General features: G+C 44.2%; 2 protein-coding genes across 2 annotated transcripts in view; both read right to left on the bottom strand.

The window, feature by feature from the left end:
* Positions 1-13,234, bottom strand: part of ATP6V0D1 (ATPase H+ transporting V0 subunit d1) — a 111,005-nt gene extending 97,771 nt beyond the window's left edge. The window contains exon 1 of the mRNA XM_020989344.2: positions 12,984-13,234. Within this exon, the coding sequence (XP_020845003.1) occupies positions 12,984-13,113 (130 nt within the window). The 5' untranslated portion in view covers positions 13,114-13,234. The remainder of the gene's footprint in view (positions 1-12,983) is intronic.
* A 1,658-nt stretch (positions 13,235-14,892) lies between these two features.
* AGRP (agouti related neuropeptide) lies at positions 14,893-17,241 on the bottom strand. The gene is made up of 4 exons (XM_020989345.2): positions 17,182-17,241; positions 16,686-16,863; positions 16,107-16,195; positions 14,893-15,150 (listed from the first exon to the last, which is right to left on the bottom strand). The coding sequence occupies exons 2-4, from the start codon at positions 16,858-16,860 to the stop codon at positions 14,971-14,973; spliced, it is 444 nt and encodes a 147-aa protein (XP_020845004.1). The 5' UTR covers positions 16,861-16,863; positions 17,182-17,241; the 3' UTR covers positions 14,893-14,970.
* Between the last annotated feature and the right edge of the window lie 1,701 nt (positions 17,242-18,942).

Genomic DNA, 18,942 nt, shown 5'->3' with positions numbered 1-18,942 from the left:
ATACTGGAGTGGTATCATGCTCAAACACATGATGGAAGAGAGAACTTCCAAGATTCCTTCCAACTCTGACCTCTGAATCTAATCCCTTGGTTCACTAATTCAGAACCTCGACCTTAATTTGTCTTCCAGAAGAGGTGCCTCTAGTAAGCACTTGGTCACATGGTTATAACCTCAATTCCATGCCAGGATCCTCCTAGAGCTCTCAAACTCTCCAAGGCTGCTAGTGGTTCTCAAACTTTGTGGTCCCAAGAGCCCATTACACTCAAAATACTGAGGGCCTCTGCCCCACAAAGAGCTTTTGTTGAAGTGAATTATATCTACCAATACTTACTGCACTGGATCTTAAAAAATGTCTTAATTATTGTGAAAAGTTTTGACCTCCTCCTCTCTGCCCTCTTCTCCTCTCCCCCACCCCCACCCCCAAGGGGATCCCTGGACCACACTTTGAGAACCATTATGCTACAGAAAGGAAGCTGGCTATAAATTCTCTTTCTCACACAGGCTGTGCTCTTACAATAAAATGAAACACTGGTATCAAATTGAGTACTTGTTTGGGGTAGAGGGATTAGTGAATTTGAAATTTAACTTTATTTTCATTGGTCTGATCACCCCTGGGGTTGAGGATCTGCTATTTTGGAGAAGGGACATACAGGTTCATCAATCTCCACAGAGAACTACGATGGAGAGATAAAAGAAAATAGTTTATGGAACCATGGGACTGAGAGCTTGAGAGGTTCACTGAGGTAATTTAGGCCAAACACCTCACTGTACAGATGAGGAAACTGAGGCTCTGGGAGACGCTATAGCTCAGCCAGAGTCACCCAGGTAATGATTTGAACCCTCCGATTCTGAATCCAGGCTTCTTCTACTACACCATGCTGCATACTACAATTGCTATTCAACATATGGACTGCCCAGAAGAAATGGGATACTTTATTTGGATTCTGGAAAGGTAAGAGTTAACTCACACTTACATACCACTTGCAAATCCTAAAGTATTTTAGTTGAAACCACCCCTTTGTGGTGAACAGTGTAAGTATTCACTTAATTATAGGGTTTAGGGATGGAAGGGTTCTTCAAAGGTCATCTATTCTAAGATCTTTATTCTGTAAAGGAGAAAACAGATCAAGGGGAAGTGATTTACTCAGGGTCATATGGAAAATAAATAGCAGAGCAAAGGAGCAAACCTAGGTCCTTTAACTCCCACATCACTACTCTTACTTATATCTATTTAAAAGATGAAGAAATTGAGGCTCAAAGAAATTAAGCAACTAGCCCAGGGTCATTTAGCTAGTAAGTATTGCAACTGGGATTCTTAATGAGATCTTCTGAAATGCCCTTTTTTTTTTTTAAACTATAGCATGTTATCAACTCATCAGCTCAAACAGCCCCAGCCTCCTGAGGATGGGACTATATTCAATCCCTAGAAGGCCGGATTTGATGCCACATGTCTGACAGATACTTGGATGTTTACTGAAAAGGGCACTAAAATCACTAACCAGAAGAAAGGCTTTTCAGTTCCTTATATCATGATGCTAGACAATACCAATAAAAAAGCTCTATTCAGGGTGTGGGGGTAGGAAGTAAACCCAAAAAAAGAAAATAAGGCCCTAAATTTAGGAGACAAGATGACCAAGCTAAAACTTCAGATAGGCAGCTGCTGATTTGACAAAGGAAACTGTGGGTCTGATTAAGGATGCTAAGAAGAATCTACCCCCCCCACCCCCACCCCCCCCACCCCCGTGAAGGGAATTTGCATCTACAATAGGAGTAAAGAAATTTGATCTCAATCAGCCTGAAGCCAGTTTTTTTAAACTATCAGGTACCTCTCTGCCCAACATTAAAAGGGTGGAAGGGAACAAGCATTTGTTAAAGCCCATGCATCTCCATGCTCGTGAAAATGCAATATGGCTTTTAAAACTGCACATGATGGGAATGTTACTCCATCAGAGCGGACCCTTTCCCTCCTAAGAGCTTTATTCTGTCAATGTCCAGAGAACAGTGAGCATTACACAAAATCACAGGATTCTAGAATGTTAGGGAAAGGACCGTGAAGATTGCACAGTCTGACTACCCCCTACAGAAAAGCAAAATTGAGGCTTGGGGGAATAGTTTAACTTAGCATCATGATAACAGAAGGAAAAACAAAATATATATGTGAAAGGAATTATAATTTTATGTTGATATGAAAGAAAAAATAAAAGGGAGCAGTAAAGTGTGAATAATCCAACTTAGAAGAATATTCAAAAAGACATCTTTTGGCAGCCCAGGGAAAATATAGTCTAAAAATCAAGAAGACCAACCACCTGAAGATCCTATTATGATTAATAAGCGAGGTCAGAAGTGACTACAAGAAACAGGGTAACTTTCATAAAAAGGAAACCTTCCCTAAGCAAGAAGAATAGGGAAGAATCCCAAAGCATGACTGGTTAGGTGAGGACTCGAAACTTAAAGAGATAAAAAAGAAATCATAGAGGCATCTTGCAAGAAACTCCAAAATCGCCAATCAGAGCTTCATAACATACATGAAAGGAAGTTAACCTAAGAACAGGTAGGTCCCCTACATTAAAGGATGAAGGGAGAGTTCAGTGATGCTACATCAATTATGCCAGGGAGGACTAGGGTTTCGTAGAGTAGGGGCTTGGAAAATGAGAGTTTTAAGAAGCTGGGCAAAGGGAAGCCCTTGGCAAGCTTTTGGATAAGACAGGAAATTGGGACATTAAAATAGAGAACTGGGCATGCAGAAGTTACGAAGACTAAGGATAGGGAAAACAAAAGTTGCTGGTCTCTCTCACTTTCAGTATCTCTTCTCTTTTTCCTCTTCCTGCATTTCTTGCTCCTAGATGTTTCTATCTCCCTCTGCCTCTGGAGGTATCCCTGTCTGTCCGTCTGTCTCTCTCTCCCTTCTCTCTTTCTCTACTCTCCACTAATGGATGTCTCTCCTTGGACTAACTATAATTTATAACAGAAAAATACTTTTAATATAGATAATCTGCCCTCACTCTACATAAACTCAATCTTACCTCCCATTCCTTCCCATCCAACCAGGTCAGTTTCCTCACTGTGATCCTCACAGACCATGCTAATTTCTGTCTTTGCCTTTGCTCCCTATGAGGATCATATCCTCTTTGCTACCTAGCAATTCTTCATGGCCCAGCTCTATACCTCCATCATCTTTGCAACTTTCTCCAGCAATCATCCTGTTTCTCTGTTTTCAATCTTTCCCTCTCAACTGGCTCCTTTTTATACTTAATTTGTGCACATATCACATTTTCCCCCCAGTAGACTTCAAATTCTTCTTCTTCTTCTTCTCTCTCTTTTTTTTTTGTGAGGCAATTGTGGTTAAGTGACTTGCCCAGGACCACACAGCTAGTAAGTGTCGAGTGGCTGGCCTGAGACTGGATTTGAACTCAGGTCCTCCTGACTCCAGCGCTGGTGCTCTATCCATTGTACCACCTAGCTGCCCCTAGACTTCAAACTCTTAAGGTAAAAAAATGTGTACTTTTCCCTCTATCAGTAACTATTATAGGACAGGGCTTTTGCAGAGAGTAGACATTTAATGAATGTTTGATCATTTTTATTGGATACACTCTGATTAATGAAGCATTTTGTTTCCTGTTATTAATTTTTAAAGTGGATGAGATGTCATATACATAAGTTCCAAAATTTAAAGATCACATCATAAATAACTTAAAGAAGAATGGAATGAGGTTATTGCAAATAGATAAAAGTATATGAACATTTTCAAAAAAAGAAATTCAAACTATCAACTACGGGAAAATTTATTCAAATTTCTAATAAGAGAAATGCAAATTATAACCACTCAGGTTCATTTCACACCCATTAAGTTACTAAAGATGATAAAATCAGAAATAGTCACTGTCAGAGGGAATGTGAGGATACACTGTCAGTTGAGCTGCTTGGTAGGGCAGCTAGGTGGCCCAGTGGATAGAATATGCTAGGCCTAGAGTCAGGAAGACCTGAGTTCAAATGCAGCCAGCCTCAGACACTTACTAGCTGGGTAACCCTGGGCAAGTCATTCAACCCTGTTTGTCTCAGAGAAGGAAATGGCAAACCACTTCAGAATCCCAAAGCATGACTGGTTAGGTAAGGACTCGAAACTTAAAGAGATAAAAAAGAAATCATAGAGGCATCTTGCAAGAAACTCCAAAATCGCCAATCAGAGCTTCATAACATACATGAAAGGAAGTTAACCTAAGAATAGGTAGGTCCCCTACATTAAAGGATGAAGGGAGAGTTCAGTGATGCTACATCAATTATGCCAGGGAGGACATAAGAAAACCCTGAATGAGGTCACAAAGAATCGGACATGACTGAAAAACAACAACAAGAGCTGCTAACTGATCTGAACCTTCTAGAAAATTATTTGGAAAAATGGAAGAAAAGTCACTAAACTGTTCATGCCTTTTGACCCACTGACCAATGTTACTACTAGATATATACCCTTAAAGGGCAAAGACAGAAAAGAGGTCTAAAACCCACCAAAATATTTATAGTAGCACTTTTTATAATGATTACAAATTGGAAACAAATATTGTGGCATACAAATGTAATGGAATATTGTTAGGTTTACAAAATAAGAATTCAGAGAAGATGGAACGTGAGGAATTCTGAGAAATATGGGAAGACTTATATGAACTGATACAGAGAGAAGTGAGCACAACCAGCAGAAAAATACCCACAAGGACTACAATAGTACAAATATAAAACAACACTAAGAAGAAGCTGAATGTGGATTAATTGCAATGACCAATTATGGCCCTGGAGAGAAGATGAGGAAACATATTTCCTGCCCCTCAGTAGAGATATGAGGGACTAACACATGCAAACTATTGAATACAATGTCTGATAAATTTGCTTTGTTGTTAATTTTTGCTGTTTTTGTTACAAATGAGGATTGGATCGGGAAATAACTATGGGACAAAAAGTAAAAGGCATGAATCAAACAATTTTTAAAAATGTAAAGACCAAAAAAGGTGATGAGTTATGTTTCTTTAAATGTACACACTAAATTAAACAAAGGCCACAAATAAAAAGCAATTTAATTGAGGCAGCACGGTGCAGTGGAAAGCATACTCAACCTGAAGTCAGAGGATCAAATCCCAATTCAGCCTTTTATGATCTAGATGGCCTTGGGCAACAAATATCCTTCTCTATGACCCAGTTTTCTCTCTTGTAAAATAAGAGCACTGAACTAGATGACCTCTAAGCTCTACACTCTAGGATGCCTATGATTTAAAAAAAATTTTTTTTTTCCCGTAAGTCCATAGCCTTTCACAGAGGGGTTTCTTGCCCTTGGATTATAAACTACTGCTACAAATGTTGGATAAGATGTGGGAAAATTGGAACACTAATGCATTGTTGGTAGAGTTGTGAAATGATCCAACCATTTTGGAGAACAATTTGGATCTATGCCCAAAGGGCTATAAAAATGTACGTACCCTTTGACTCAGCAATAGCACTTCTAGGGCTATATCCCAGAGAGATCACACAAGTGGGAAAAGGACTCACATGTACAAAAATATTTGTAGCAGCTCTTTTTGTGGTGGCAAAGAATTGGAAAGTGAGAGGATGACCATCAATTGAGGAATGGCTGGACAAGCTGTGATATATGAATGTAATGAATACTATTGTGCTCTAAAAAAATGATGAATAGGCTGATTTCTGACAGGAGACCGTTGTACACAGTAACAGCCAAGTTGTGTGATGACTAATATTGATAAACTTAACCTTTCTCAGCAATACAAGGATCTAAGACATCTTCAAAGGCCTGATGATGGAAAATGCTATCCATAAAGAAGAAAGAACTATGGCGTTTGAATGTACATCAAAGCACACTATTTGCTATTTTTTTTCTTCTGTTGTGTTTTGTTTCCTCTTTCTGGTGGTTCCTCCTATTGTTTCTAATTCTTCCCTACAACATCACTAATGTGAAAATATGTTTAATAGGAATATATATGTATAGCCTATATCAGATTGCGTACCGTCTTGGGGAGGGAGATGGGGAGGTAGGGGGAGAAAAATTTAAAACTCAAAAGCTTATGGAAGTGATTGTTGATAATTCAAAATATATTAATTTTTTTAAAAAATTTAAAAAATTTAAACTACTGCTATCACTACCTGTTGTCAGACCCCAGTGGAGATAGCCAGGATGCTGAACCCAAAAGCACTGGGAAAAGCAGTATGCTGCACCCCCACCCCTCCACCCCAGACTACTGGCCCTGCTTCCAGCCCAGCCCCTGCACCCAACATCCAAAGAAGGGCCAGCCATAAACACCACCTGCAGACAAACTGCCACCTATGAGGCAGGTGAGCTAGCCTAGCTGTTGCAGCAGAGTAGACCGAGGAAAAGACAAAAAGGCAGCAGGTGCCACAGCGAGTCAAGTCAACGCTATCATTTTGACCATCAGCTCCCTTCAGACCCCACTGAAGAAAGACCAGGACTCTGAATGCAAGAGACCAGGGAATAGTACTGCTCACAGACCACCAGCCCTGCTTCCAGCCCCAGGCCTTAAAGGTACCAGTGAGGTGAACAATCACTCCAAAGGAGCTTATCTTCTTTGCCCCCACCATACCAACCACTGACCAACTGCCACTCATGGGAAGAAGGTTAAGTCTACGGATTTGGAGAATGCCAAGAGACCCCTATCACAGGTCCTACTTCTAGCCAAAACTCCCAGAGGCCATTACTCTAGGAGGCAAATCCTGTAGCGACAAGACCTAAAAACTGTTTCGGCAGCCAGGGCAGACCCCCACCTCTTTAGCAACCACAGCTGATGACCTGGAAAAGAAAGTTCTAGCCTACAAAGTCCTTGGAACTGTCAAATGTCAAACATCAGAAAAAGACATGATTTTTATTAGTGGAAATTACATTAAAGAAGAGGCATTACCATCTGCTCTGCTACTCTCCCCTAAGGACCACAGGGCCTTTCCACCTTACTTGTAGCTGACACCTCTTAAAGCTGACACCATTAAAATGTGAGCTCTGAGAGAAGGTATTAATATCTCTGCTTTTCTATGTGTATCCCCAGCATTTAGCACAGTAAGTGCTTAATAGATGTTTTTTTTCTTTCATTCACAAGGAATCTTCCCAGAAGTGATTCATTTTGTGATTTAGAGATATATGGCTGGGAGATAATGTTTTTTTAAATAGCCAACAGAAAATAAAATCAACATAAAACTATAAACTTATGCTGTATGACCTTGGGTAAAATCACTTCCCTCCTCTGGGCCCCCTTTTCTGTGAAATGAAGGAATTGGACAAAATAGTCCTTAAATTGCTTTCTTACTGTAAAATGATGTAACAATTATGAAAATGGGTCATTTCAACATAAATATAAGCAGACAGAGGATAGCAAGAAGTCTAGAAGGAGAAAGGAAAAAAATTGAATGGGGAGTAAAAATCATGGACTCGCTGATTGTTAGGGCTGGACAGACTCCGAGAGATGTCTGGTCTAACCCCCTTATTTTATAGATGTTTCAAGAAACTCAGTCCCAGAGAGATTAAGTATGCCTCTAAATCCTACAGGGCCAAAGAGAGAATACCTCACCCAGTCAGACTGATATGTTGTCCTACAGTGGAGGACAGTGACTTGTCAACTGGATGGAAATAACCCTTTAGACTACCCCACTCTCTTCACTCCAATTCTATAGCTACTAAGTAACCTTCTGATTATTAGATTCTCCTGTACTTCAAAGGGGATGATCAGAGTGCCAGGGAGATGCACCTTACAACATATCTGAGGAAACTCTGTTGGTAACAACCTTCCTGCACTACGCACCAATGTATTGTGTATTAAGAGCAGGTAGGTGGCACAATGAATAAAGTGCTGGGCCTGGAAGTCAGGAAGACTTCCTGAGTTTAAATCTGGCCTCAGACACTTTCTAGCTGTGGGACCCTGGGAAAATCACTTAACCCTGTTTGCCTTAGTTTCCTCATCTGTAAAATGAGCTAGAAGAGGCAGCTAGGTGGCGCAATAGATAGAGCTCTGGCCTTGGAGTCAAGAGGATAGAGTTCAAATCCGGACTCAGACACATGACACTTACTAACTGTGTGACCCTGGGCAAGTCACTTAACTCCGACTGCCTCACCAAGAAGAAAGCAAGCAAGCAAGCAAGCAAGCAAGCAAGCAAGCAAGAAAGCAAGAAAGAAAGAAAGAAAGAAAGAAAGAAAGAAAGAAAGAAAGAAAGAAAGAAAGAAAGAAAGAGCTAGAGAAGGAAATAGCAAACCATTCCAGTATCTTTGTTAAGAAAACTCCAAACTGGATCACAAAGAGTCAGACACAACTTAACAACAACAACAAATTATTGTGTATTAAAATTATCTATCTTTGTGTCTTATCCCCTTCCTAGGTTGTAAACTTCATGGGGGTAGGGCTCATCTAACTTTGCACAGTATTCTACAAAGTTTTGTGAGCATTCTGGTGGTATGAGCCACTTGAAAGGCCTGATTATTCGTCATCATCCAGGTTCCAGAAATCCAGAGCTCAGATACTAGAGTCTAGAGCTGTGACAACCATACCAGTGTATAGCCATCTGTCTCTGTATCTCATCTTTATTGTCCCAGCTCATAGCCTAAGAACCAAGAATGTCAGAGCAGAGAGGGAACATAAAGCTCTCATAATCCAACTCTCTAACTTTACAGACTGGGAAACTGAGACAGAGAGCAAAGTAACTTGCTCAGGATCCAAGTCTACCAACTCCTAGGCCACATACACATACGAGGCAACTGTTCAGCATACAAATTATTCCAATCCTGTTCCTAGGCCAGTCTTCAAGTAGCAAAGCCCATTCAAAGAGCAAGTCCATTCCTGGACTTACCAATTGTATGACTGCTGGACCACTTACTTGGCACTAATTACCTATTACCTTAAATATCGATACCTCTAGTAACAAAGACTAAGAGCAATAAACGTTGTTACCAGAGGTACTAGGAATCTCCTTCAGGATAGGGATCATCAAATCACAGCATCTAGAGCCACAGATCTTAGAGATCATCTAGTCTAAGACAATAAAATTTACCATCTTCAGCCTAGCATTCCAGCCCCTCCAAAATCGGGGGCCACCTCAGCTTTCCAACTATGCCTCATACTACTCTCCCTAAACACATTCTATGGTCTAGCCAAAATGGACTTTTCTCAGTTCTCGGGGCACAATCAGGAAGCTCTGTCTCTGCTCACGTCTGGAACATTCTCAAACCTAGATCAACTGCCATGTCTTCCTTGAGACCTCTCTCGACTCCCATCAGCAATGATCCCTCCCCCTACATTACCTTGTATTTTATGCATTTAGCAAGATCCTCCATACCCAGGCTGTTTTTGCTTAAAGGAACTTGTCTGCAGCAGATTTCAGGTAAGATAGTATGTATTCATAAATCATTAGAGCCAAAAGGGACCTTAGAGATCACTGACTCCAATCTCTTCATTTTAAAGGTGAAAAAATTAAGGGTCAGAGAGAGGAAGTGACTTATTTGCTCCAGGATACACTGCTTGTCAGTAACACAGATGTCTCCAGGACCCAAGTCCAGTGCTTCTTCAAAGCTTCATGCTACTGAAGACACTCAAACTAGCAGTTAAAGAGGAAAAAGATTCTAAAAGTGGTATTGATATCAATAAGCATTTAGTAAATACCTCCCATTTTCCTGCCACTGGGGTATCAGTGGCTCTATCATTGCCAGAGGACGAAGAAAACAGAGAGGAAAAAAGATCTCAGCAGTCTTTGATGGTGCTCAGCAATGGTATGAAATTTAATGTGAGAGAGAGCTATTAATAAGGATATCACTACATTAGTATTACCCGTGGTAAGGAGGAGGAGAAAGTGAACTTTTTACCCCAACCCACAGCAGAGAGAAAGAGTGCTAAAGTAAGTGGTTGTGGGTCTAGCAAAGGGGTGGGGAACCTTAGGTGCGGCCTTTTGACTGAGTCCAAGTTTCACAGAACAAATCCTTTTATTAAGGAGATTAGTTCTGTGAAGTTTGCTTTCAGTCAAACAGTGGAACGTGAGGACATAGAGGGCCACATGTGGGCCTGAGGCCACAGGTTCCCCATCCCTGGTCTAGAAGAAATATTGTAGAGGTATAGAAGGGTCTATCTACTGCTGGATGATGGCAGCCATTAGGGATCTTTCATTAGGTCCAAAGCTCCCTTCTGAGCCACCTGTAGATTGTTGAGACTATAATGATGGAACATTTATATAGCGATTTAATGTTCACAAAGCTTTGCAATAACCCTGTAAGGTAGGTAGTACAGCTATACTCTCCATTTCACAGATGAGGAAACTAAGGAACAGAGAGGCTAACTTGCCTATAGGAATAGATATCAGAATTTGAACTATCTCCTGACTCCAAACTCAGATCTTTCCAGTATACTACACTGCCCATCCAACAGTTAAAACATTAATTATCTATAACAAACATTAACTGCCTACTGTGTGGAAGGTACTCTTCTAGGCACTGAGGATACAAAGATAAACCCAGTCCCTGTCCTCAAGGACTTTGCGTTGTACTAGGCGGGAAAAAAATACGTATACAGGTAAGTAAATACAAAGTCAATCTGGGGTGGGAACACTAAGAGCAGGGAGGAATTCATGAAATGCCTCACATGGGATGGGGAAGCTAAACTGAGCCTTGTAAGGAGTTAGGGGTACCAAGAGCTCCCCAGAAGGGAGCGCATTCCAGGCTTAGGGAGTAGCAGTGCAAAGGTACCAAATACACAGAATGTAAGTACAAGGAACAAACGTCACCAGTCTGGCAGGAAAAGGGTGAGATGAAAAGTGAGTACAATAATCCAGGAAAGGCAGGATGCAGCCACATTGTAAGTGGTAACTGCAGTTTCTGAAGGTAGAATCTGGGAGACCTGAAAAGTGGCTGGATTACGGGAGCTCAGAATGTCCGATGATTTGAACCTAGGTGGCTGACTGAGAAGCCGTGTAAGGCACATTGCTGGATGCTGAGAATATTCATTTGTGGAAAATGAGATAAACACGATATAGTCCTTGTCCTCAGGAAGCTTACATTCTATGGGGAAGTTACAGCACACATACAGATAAGCAAATACAAGGTAATCGGAAGAGGGAGAGGGGGAAGGAATTAAGCATTTATCTAGCACTCTTTATGTGCCAGGCAGTATCCTAAATGCTATGCAAATATTATCTCATTTGATCCTCACAAACTTGTGAGGTAAGGGCTCTTCTTATCTACAGTTTACAGTTGAGGAAACTGAAGCAAACAGAGGTTAAGTGACTTGCCTAGGGTCACACAGCTAATAAGTGTATGAGCCTGGATTTGAACTCAGATATTCCTGACTCCAGGGTCAGTGCTCTAATCCACAGTGACACTGAGCTGCCTCTAAGGTTAGAGAATTAAGCTGTTACTGAGGGAACCCTACCAAATGAGGGAAACAGAAAAGGCTTCCTGTAAGAAGTGGCAATTTGAAGGAGGCCAAGGATTCTGAGGTGAAGGTGAGAAGATACTTGTTCAAAAGCACAGAAATGGGTGCTGGAATGCCTGGTTCAAGAAACAATTAGTAGCACCCAATTCGGCTGGAACCAGAAAAGAAGGCTGTCACCAGATTTTGAAGGTCTGTAAATGCCAGACTATACAGATTACATTTTGTCCCAGAAATAATAGCCAGTCCTTGAACTCATTTGTTCACTTTACGGTTCATCAAAGACTCTTTTCAAAAATGGATCTTAATGAAATGGATTCCAGAAATGGAAAATCTCTAGATAAATAAGGACAAAAATACCCTGTTCCCACCCCACCTCCAATCTCATCGAGACAAAATCAGATTGAAATAGTTAAAAGACAGAAAAAGTAGAAAAGAAATCATCTTAGAGGTGTGTGAAGGGGGGGAGGGAAAGGCAAGAGGCAAATTCATTCATGTGCACTGGCGATGAGATAGGGTATGGAAATTATTTGCATATTGCCTGAAGGTATTTATTGATTGATTGATTGATTGATTGCGATTTTTAGCTCCAGCAGACAGCAACTTCCCTCTCCCAACAGCCCACTCCAGAAACTCTGAAGTAACCAGGGAGTGTCTCCACACACTCACACTCCCTGGAGAGCCACACATACATACTGCCTCTAAGGAATATCTTGAATATTTGCCCTTTGAAGGAATTCAGCAAGAGTTCAACTTACAGCCTTACATTTTCCAGGGATTTCAATCCCCAACTCAGTCTTCCCGCAACAAACACCAACATGGCTCGTGTTCCTCCCACAGCGTAATGCCACCAACACAGACCCATTCCTCGAAAACTCCTCCCATTTTCCGTTCCTCCCTCTCCTGTGCTGGACATTGGCCTCCTCGATTAAGGTGCTAGACAGTCTTGGGTTTTATTTATCGGAGGATGGCGGGTTGGAATTAAGGTTACATAGACCCAGAGAAAGGAGGGAGGGAGGAGGTTGCTAGTGATGGGGGCGGGAGAAGATGCCACGACCAGCCCCGCTCGGAGGAAAGCCTCTTCCATCTGCTAGGCAGAGCTGGCTATAAGAGGAAGAAGGAAGCTGCCAAGATGAGATGGGCTCGGCTAAGCAGATGCGGCAATCCGAGGAGGCGGCGAGCCCCAGCTCCATCCCCATGTCCACCCTTTCCTCTCTAGTCCAGGTGCGAAGCTCGATAAATCTGCCAGGTCTTCCCATGACCCCACTTCCCATAGCCCACCCCAGAGCCCTCTAAACCTTGAGTGTGCTCCCCACCGGGGCCTCGGTTTCCCCTCGGCCTGAACCAGGCGAAGGCTGAGCCCCCTCACTCCCATGGGCGACTCCTCTTCTCCCCCGGCCCGACTCCCTTTAGCACCCGAGTGGAGAGTGGACAGCGCGGCCTGGGCTCCGTGCGGGGCCGAGCCTGGCCCGGGGAGGGCCCTGCTCCTAGCCGGGCAGCGAGCCCTCGCCTTTCCCCCTCCTTCCCAGCGGCGGGCCCAGCCTCGCGCTCCCCCTGGCCAGGGCGGGCCCCGCTCACCCTCGAGCGTCTCGCACTGCACCAGGTTGACGTAATCCGACTGGCTCAGCACCCCGGCCTTAAGGCCCCGGACCAAGCCCTCCAAGTAGCCATTGTCTACGTTAAAGTAGAGCTCGGGGAAAGCAGACATCGTGGCAGCGGCGGCTCCGGGAACTCTAAGAGTTTAAGGGGGGAACTACTGCCGAACCGGAACCGGACCGGGCATGAGATCCCGCCCCCACGGATCAGGTGATGCGTCGCCAGGGCGGCGGCACTGACAGCCAAGTCAGATGACAATCCCCTCCACCCCGATCACATGACACAGGGCCGAGGAGAACTATTGGCTTACGACGCCGCTTGGCTTCACGAGAAACAGTGCGCATGGGCAGAGCGAATGCCTCATTGTGCGTGCACGGAAGTTCGTGCTCTACCGTTCTAGTTCCCAGCGGGAGATCAGTGGGAATGGTCAATGGAAGGGGGTTACAGGACAAGACTGCTGAGGTCTCTACCTCGCGACCTGCGCGTCCCCTCCTTCCCAGGCGCTGTGTGTTGAAGGAGCTTCGTCGCTCTCCCTGCCTCTCGGGGTGTGTGGGGAGGGACGCTAATTCAATTTATTCTCCTCCACTCCCCCCAGCCTGGAGGGAGTGAGAAAGGTCTCCTGGAGTAATGGAAAGCTCGCAGTACCCGTTATTAGGAAACCTGGCTTCTAGTTCCAGCGCTGCCAATGACTAGCTGTGTGGTTCCGGGAAAGATCCCTCCCCTCTCTGAGCCTCAGTGTCCTCAGCTGTAAAATGAGAGGCTTGGGCAAGAAAAATGTTCCTTCCAGCTCTGACTTTCTCTCTTAAGGCTCCTTCCCAGATGTGACCTTCGAAGGTCCAGCTCAGCTCTGATATTGATTCTGTGGAAAATGGTCCCTTGCCTCCATAAAATGTTACTAACTTCCCCCCCACTCCAAAAAAAAAAAAGACATTCTAGATGCCTTCACATATTTGAAGAACTACCGTAATAGTTCCTTAAGGTTTGCAAAGCATTTTGCCAGTATTATCTCATTTTGTCCACAAGACAACTCTTGAGTTAGGTGGTATTATTATCCCCGCTTTACAGCTGAGTCAGTTGAGGCAGAGAACTGCCGTGCCCATGGTCATACACAGCTAAGGACTGTCTGAGTCTTGCTGATTCCCAAGTCCTGGGCTCTATTTACTGTGTCACCCAGTTGCAAGCAAAGGCTGGATGACAAGTTGTCAAGCATGTTGTCGAGGGGCTTAGGAATTTGATTTCAGGTACCTTCCAAATCTATAGGTCATGCTTGTATCTCTCCCAGTGCACCTAATGCTATTGGTCAAGATCGAAGGCTCTTAATAAATACATAGATATACTTTTCTTCAAGTGCTGGGAAGAAGAAGGCCAAGGTGCTGATGTGCTGAGTTTGTGGTAGAAGTGAGGTGGATAGGTAAAGGGTCAAGTGTGCAGTTAGGGAAAAGGCATCTAGTCGGTCAGAATGTGGTGGGTTCAAATGTCACCCAAATGGCATACTAACTTCCCTGAACCCTATCTTTCTCATTTGTAAAATGGAGATAATTATACTACCTATCCTCCCCAAAGGTGTTTTTGGTTTTTGATGGAGTATTTTGGAAAACTTAAAGCTCTACGGAAATTCGAGTAGTTGTTATTGGCTAAATCAGAAGAGGTGATATGCGGGGAAGGATAAGTGCGTGGACAAGGACCTGTTTCAGGAAGGTTGCCCCCAGCGGAGATAGTGCCTGCTCCCCATCTACCCATCCCCAGTCCTGTTTGCCAATCAGGAAATCTCAGGTCAGCGCCCTGCCTCTGCCACCAGAGTTCCCGAAGTACATCCCTGAGCGCAAAGTTTGCTCCTGTTTTGGCCAGAACCCCTAGATCCTGGATTAAGAAAAAGCCTCATAGCCACGGGTTTCCAGCTTTGCTCTAGGGAGCCTTTATTGGTGCTTGTACATGTCTGACTTCCCTCTGCCCCCTCAGCCTAGCCCAACTAATTGTGGCTACAAGGGTAGTTGGTGCTGATCTTGCGGCAGTAGCAGAAGGCGTTAAAGAAGCGGCAGTAACAGGTGGCGCACGGGTCGCAGCAGGGAACCTGGTGACCCAGGCAGGACTCGAGAAGGCGAACACAGCGGCGCGGGGAGCGATCTTCGCGACTCATGGGACCCGGCATCTGCGGAGGACCGAGAGGGCAGGGTTCTGACGCTCAAGCTACCATACCAGCCTGGCAATGAGCTCACTGCCCTCGAGTCCCCAAAGGATGCCCATGGCCACCATACATCACCCCTTGTGGAATCTCCTCAAATTTCGAGGGGAAGGAAAAAAAAGTGATCCCAGCATTTCTAGGTTTGTCGTTATGAGATTTAGAAGTGGAAGGGACTCATCTAATTAAAAAAACTTCCACTTCCCTCATTTCACAGCTGGGAAAATATCCAGAGAGGGTGATTTACCCAGGGCAAAACAGTAGTAAGTTTCAAAGAGAAGATTACAACCCAGGAGGACCTCTGACTCCGTATTTTACCTGAAAACAGTGGGGATGGTAGCGATTCTTGGTTTGGTTCTGAAATGCTAAGATTCTGGAGAAAAGGCTGCTGGAACGTGAAATATCCCTATTCTCCTACTGGAGCTCCATCAACCTTTTCCCTTGTTAGAGATCTTTGCTCAAATCCTGGTTTTGCTGCTTAGTAAGAGCTAACGTTACCAGCGCTTTTAAGATGTACAAAATACTTCACCTGCATTAACATTTGTACTTTACAACAAAACTGTGAAGTAGGAATTACTGGATACAATTCAATTCAACAACTATAAAATTGTTAGGGACCTACTATGTTCTTAGTAAATATGGGAGGAAGGGTTTTGACCTAGGTCTTTCCTGACTCCAGTATTCTTTCCATTATACTGTATTTTCTCTTACTATCTGTGTGAATTCAAGTAAGGTATCTCTAATCTCTCTGAGATTTAATATCTTCATCTGTCAAGAAGGAGTAGGTCTAGACAGTCTTTAAGATCTTTTCCTAATCTAAGTCCTGTGACCTTAGGAGGTGAGAGGCTGAAGAAATTAAGTGTTTTCTCTCTTCTTCCAGGGGTTTACCTCTTGTGACTTTCTTCCTTTCATGCAGGGATACTTACCCCAGGTGCCAGAGCCTCAGTGTCTTGCATGAGGGATTCTTCTGCCAGCTCTGATGCCATCTGCTCCAGTTCTGGCTGTATACCAGGGCCTGGCAGGTAGAGAAGAGGTGAAGGGAAGGCAGCAGCTTACCTAGTCCAGTCCAGCCCAGCCTACTACAGTATCTATCCCTGGAGTGGGAGATTGGGCAAAACTTAGAGAAAATGAAAAGGAGTGTGTGGGGGAGGACACGGAATTCAGCACCAGAAAGAAATAGGGATTAGTTCTAAAAATGGGCTATAGTCCCTAATTCCAACATGGTTCAGTGGAAAGAGTACCGGGTTTGGAGGTAGAGGAGACCTGGGTTCAATTGCTGACTATTCTACTCACTACCTATCTAATCTTGGACAAGTGTGTTTCATTGGCTGTGAAATGATGGAGTTGGATTGAATTATCTTAGAGGTATTTTCAAGCTTCTCAGGTGGGTGGACACCAGCCTTGGGGAAAAGGGGAAAAATTCCTAACTTTGCTGGCTCTGTGAGCCTCAGAAGGAAATCTTTGGTCCTTTGGTTGTTTATAACTCCCCAGGTTTCAGTACTGACCTGAAAGTCCTAGAGAGGCGGCAGGGGCTGAGAGCAGGAGCCCAGGGTACAGAGCCTGACTTGACCTACTCAGTCTGGAGCCGATGGCCTCTGGGTATTGCTGAGTGGGCTGGGTACCCAAGGTGGTGGGCAATCCCTGCAGCATGGCCCAGCTCAGCAGCAAAGCATTCAACATGTTCTAGCACAGGCATTGGGAAAACATGGACTCACCTTGTGCTGCAGGGGCTCCTGAGTCTCATAGCTCTTGACATATTTCCAGTTTGCAGCACTTAGTCCCCAACACCCATCCCCTCATCCCTTTGACTTCCCAGACATTCACCTCATACCACCCCCTCCACTGTCCCCTGACCCTTACCCTGAGTGACACTCTTCTCTCTTTGAAGAAGTCACCACCCTTTCCCTATATAGACTCCTAGATAGCAATAATGGGGCTGGGGTCCCAAAAGCCATTCCCTCCCTGATGAAGAATTTAAAAGGCTCAAGCCTGGGGTCTCACCGCCTATGAATTTGTCCTTGTCTCTTTCCTTGGAAATATCCTCTTCCAGCTGCCCTCCCAGTGGCCCCCCTGTTTATATATCCAGGCCCTAATGAAGAAGCAGATCACATGACTGCTTGGTGGGATGGGGAAATGAGGGGGTCATCCCTGAGCCAGAGACATTGTTCCCTGAGGTTCCCGCCCTCTCTGTCCCCAGCACTGGAAGGGGGGGGTGTCCTAGGGTGAGCAGTACAGGGACTGGGGCCAGGGAACTACCCCCTTGAGATCTGAAGCAAAGGGGCCTCCTTCATCTCTGCTTTCAAAGCCCTGGGTGTCCTGAACCAAGGATAAGGGTTCAGCCAACTTGGGGTTCAGCCTAAGAACCTATGACAAAGAGGAGTCCAGGGTGCTCCACTGCTCCTTTGGATGAAAAGGTGTGGGGGGAGCTAGGCGAATAGGTAATGGTCATGTTTCTGTGGACTATGGAGCAGGGAGGAGGGTGAGGAGGGGTGGAAAGGGAGCAGGATAGTGGAGTAGAGGCCATAGAAGTGATTAGGAGTAACAAGGCAGGCAGGCAGCAAAGAGCTTTTTAATTTGTGGCCACAGAGCTGTCCACCCACTCTATATCCAAGCTTTGTAATCAGGGCCCTGTGCAGCCTGTTCCACTTCTTCAGCTTCCAGGAAAACAGAATGAGAGAAAACTGTTGTTCCACATTGAGAGAGAAAAAAACCTTGGGGGGAGGTAGGGGGAAAGGGAGAACACACCCCACTGCCATCCTCATTAACCACTAGCATGCTCCCTTGTCTCCCAACCCGAGCAGGTTTTCCTGGAAGCTAAGGAAATGGAAATAGAACAGGACATGCCATCCAGTGATTGAATATCCTGGAGCTGAAGCTTGGCGACCCTAGATTAAAAAGCTTTCAGGGCTGCCGGCCTCATTGCCGCTAATAAACCCTAACTATTTGTTCTTGGCCACACCTTATCCACTCAGATTTTCTGAAGGAGGCTGGGGGACCTAGGGCCCTCCTAGCTTTCAAGATTGACCCTCTCACTCATAGATTCTTGGTTTATAAAGGAGCCCCAATAACATCAAGAGAGTCACTTTTTGTACATAGGTTTGTCCGTTCATGAAATGGGACCAATGTAAAACAGCGAAGAGTCTGGGGGCTATTTTCAGCCCCAAGAGAAATGGGAATAGGGAAATTGGGGAGTAGTATAAGAAGGGCATATGAGGGCTTGGATGCTTTTTTCTAAACATCCTGGATTTTCTGGGACAGCCCAATTTCAAATATTCAGTCCCACTATCTCTGTGAAAATACTTCAGAAATACCATATTTCAGCAAATAGCAACTGGAAAAATAATAACAAATTTATATGGGGGCAGCTAGGTAGTGCAGCGGATAGAGCTCTGAGTCTGGAGTCAGAAAGACCTGAGTTCAAATTCTGCCTCATGAAATGAGGATAATAAGAGCACTAGGCTTGTAAAGATCAAATGAGATGATAGTTGTAAAGTGTCTGGCATATAGTAAGTGCAATATAAATGTTAGCTATTATTATTAAGACAGTGATCAGGTGAACTCCTGATTACTTTGAGAAGTGCTCTGGAGACTGTGAGGCCTTCTGAAAACCCAATCCCTCTATTCCGTGTCATCATCCACTTTCATAAGCAGGCTCACCAAATGCACATGCTTGTAGGTCTGAGCCCTCATTGGCCAGTCCCCCATTCCATGAATATATGCAAAAGAAATACAAGTTAATGGGGGGGGGAGGCACTAGCAGCA

The sequence above is a fragment of the Phascolarctos cinereus genome, unplaced genomic scaffold (assembly GCF_003287225.1).
Source record: "Phascolarctos cinereus isolate Bilbo 61053 unplaced genomic scaffold, phaCin_HiC Scaffold_2;HRSCAF=192, whole genome shotgun sequence".
NCBI classification, from domain to species: domain Eukaryota; kingdom Metazoa; phylum Chordata; class Mammalia; order Diprotodontia; family Phascolarctidae; genus Phascolarctos; species Phascolarctos cinereus.
The sequence above is the reverse complement of the archived record's forward strand: the minus strand, read 5'-3'. Positions and strand labels throughout refer to the sequence as shown.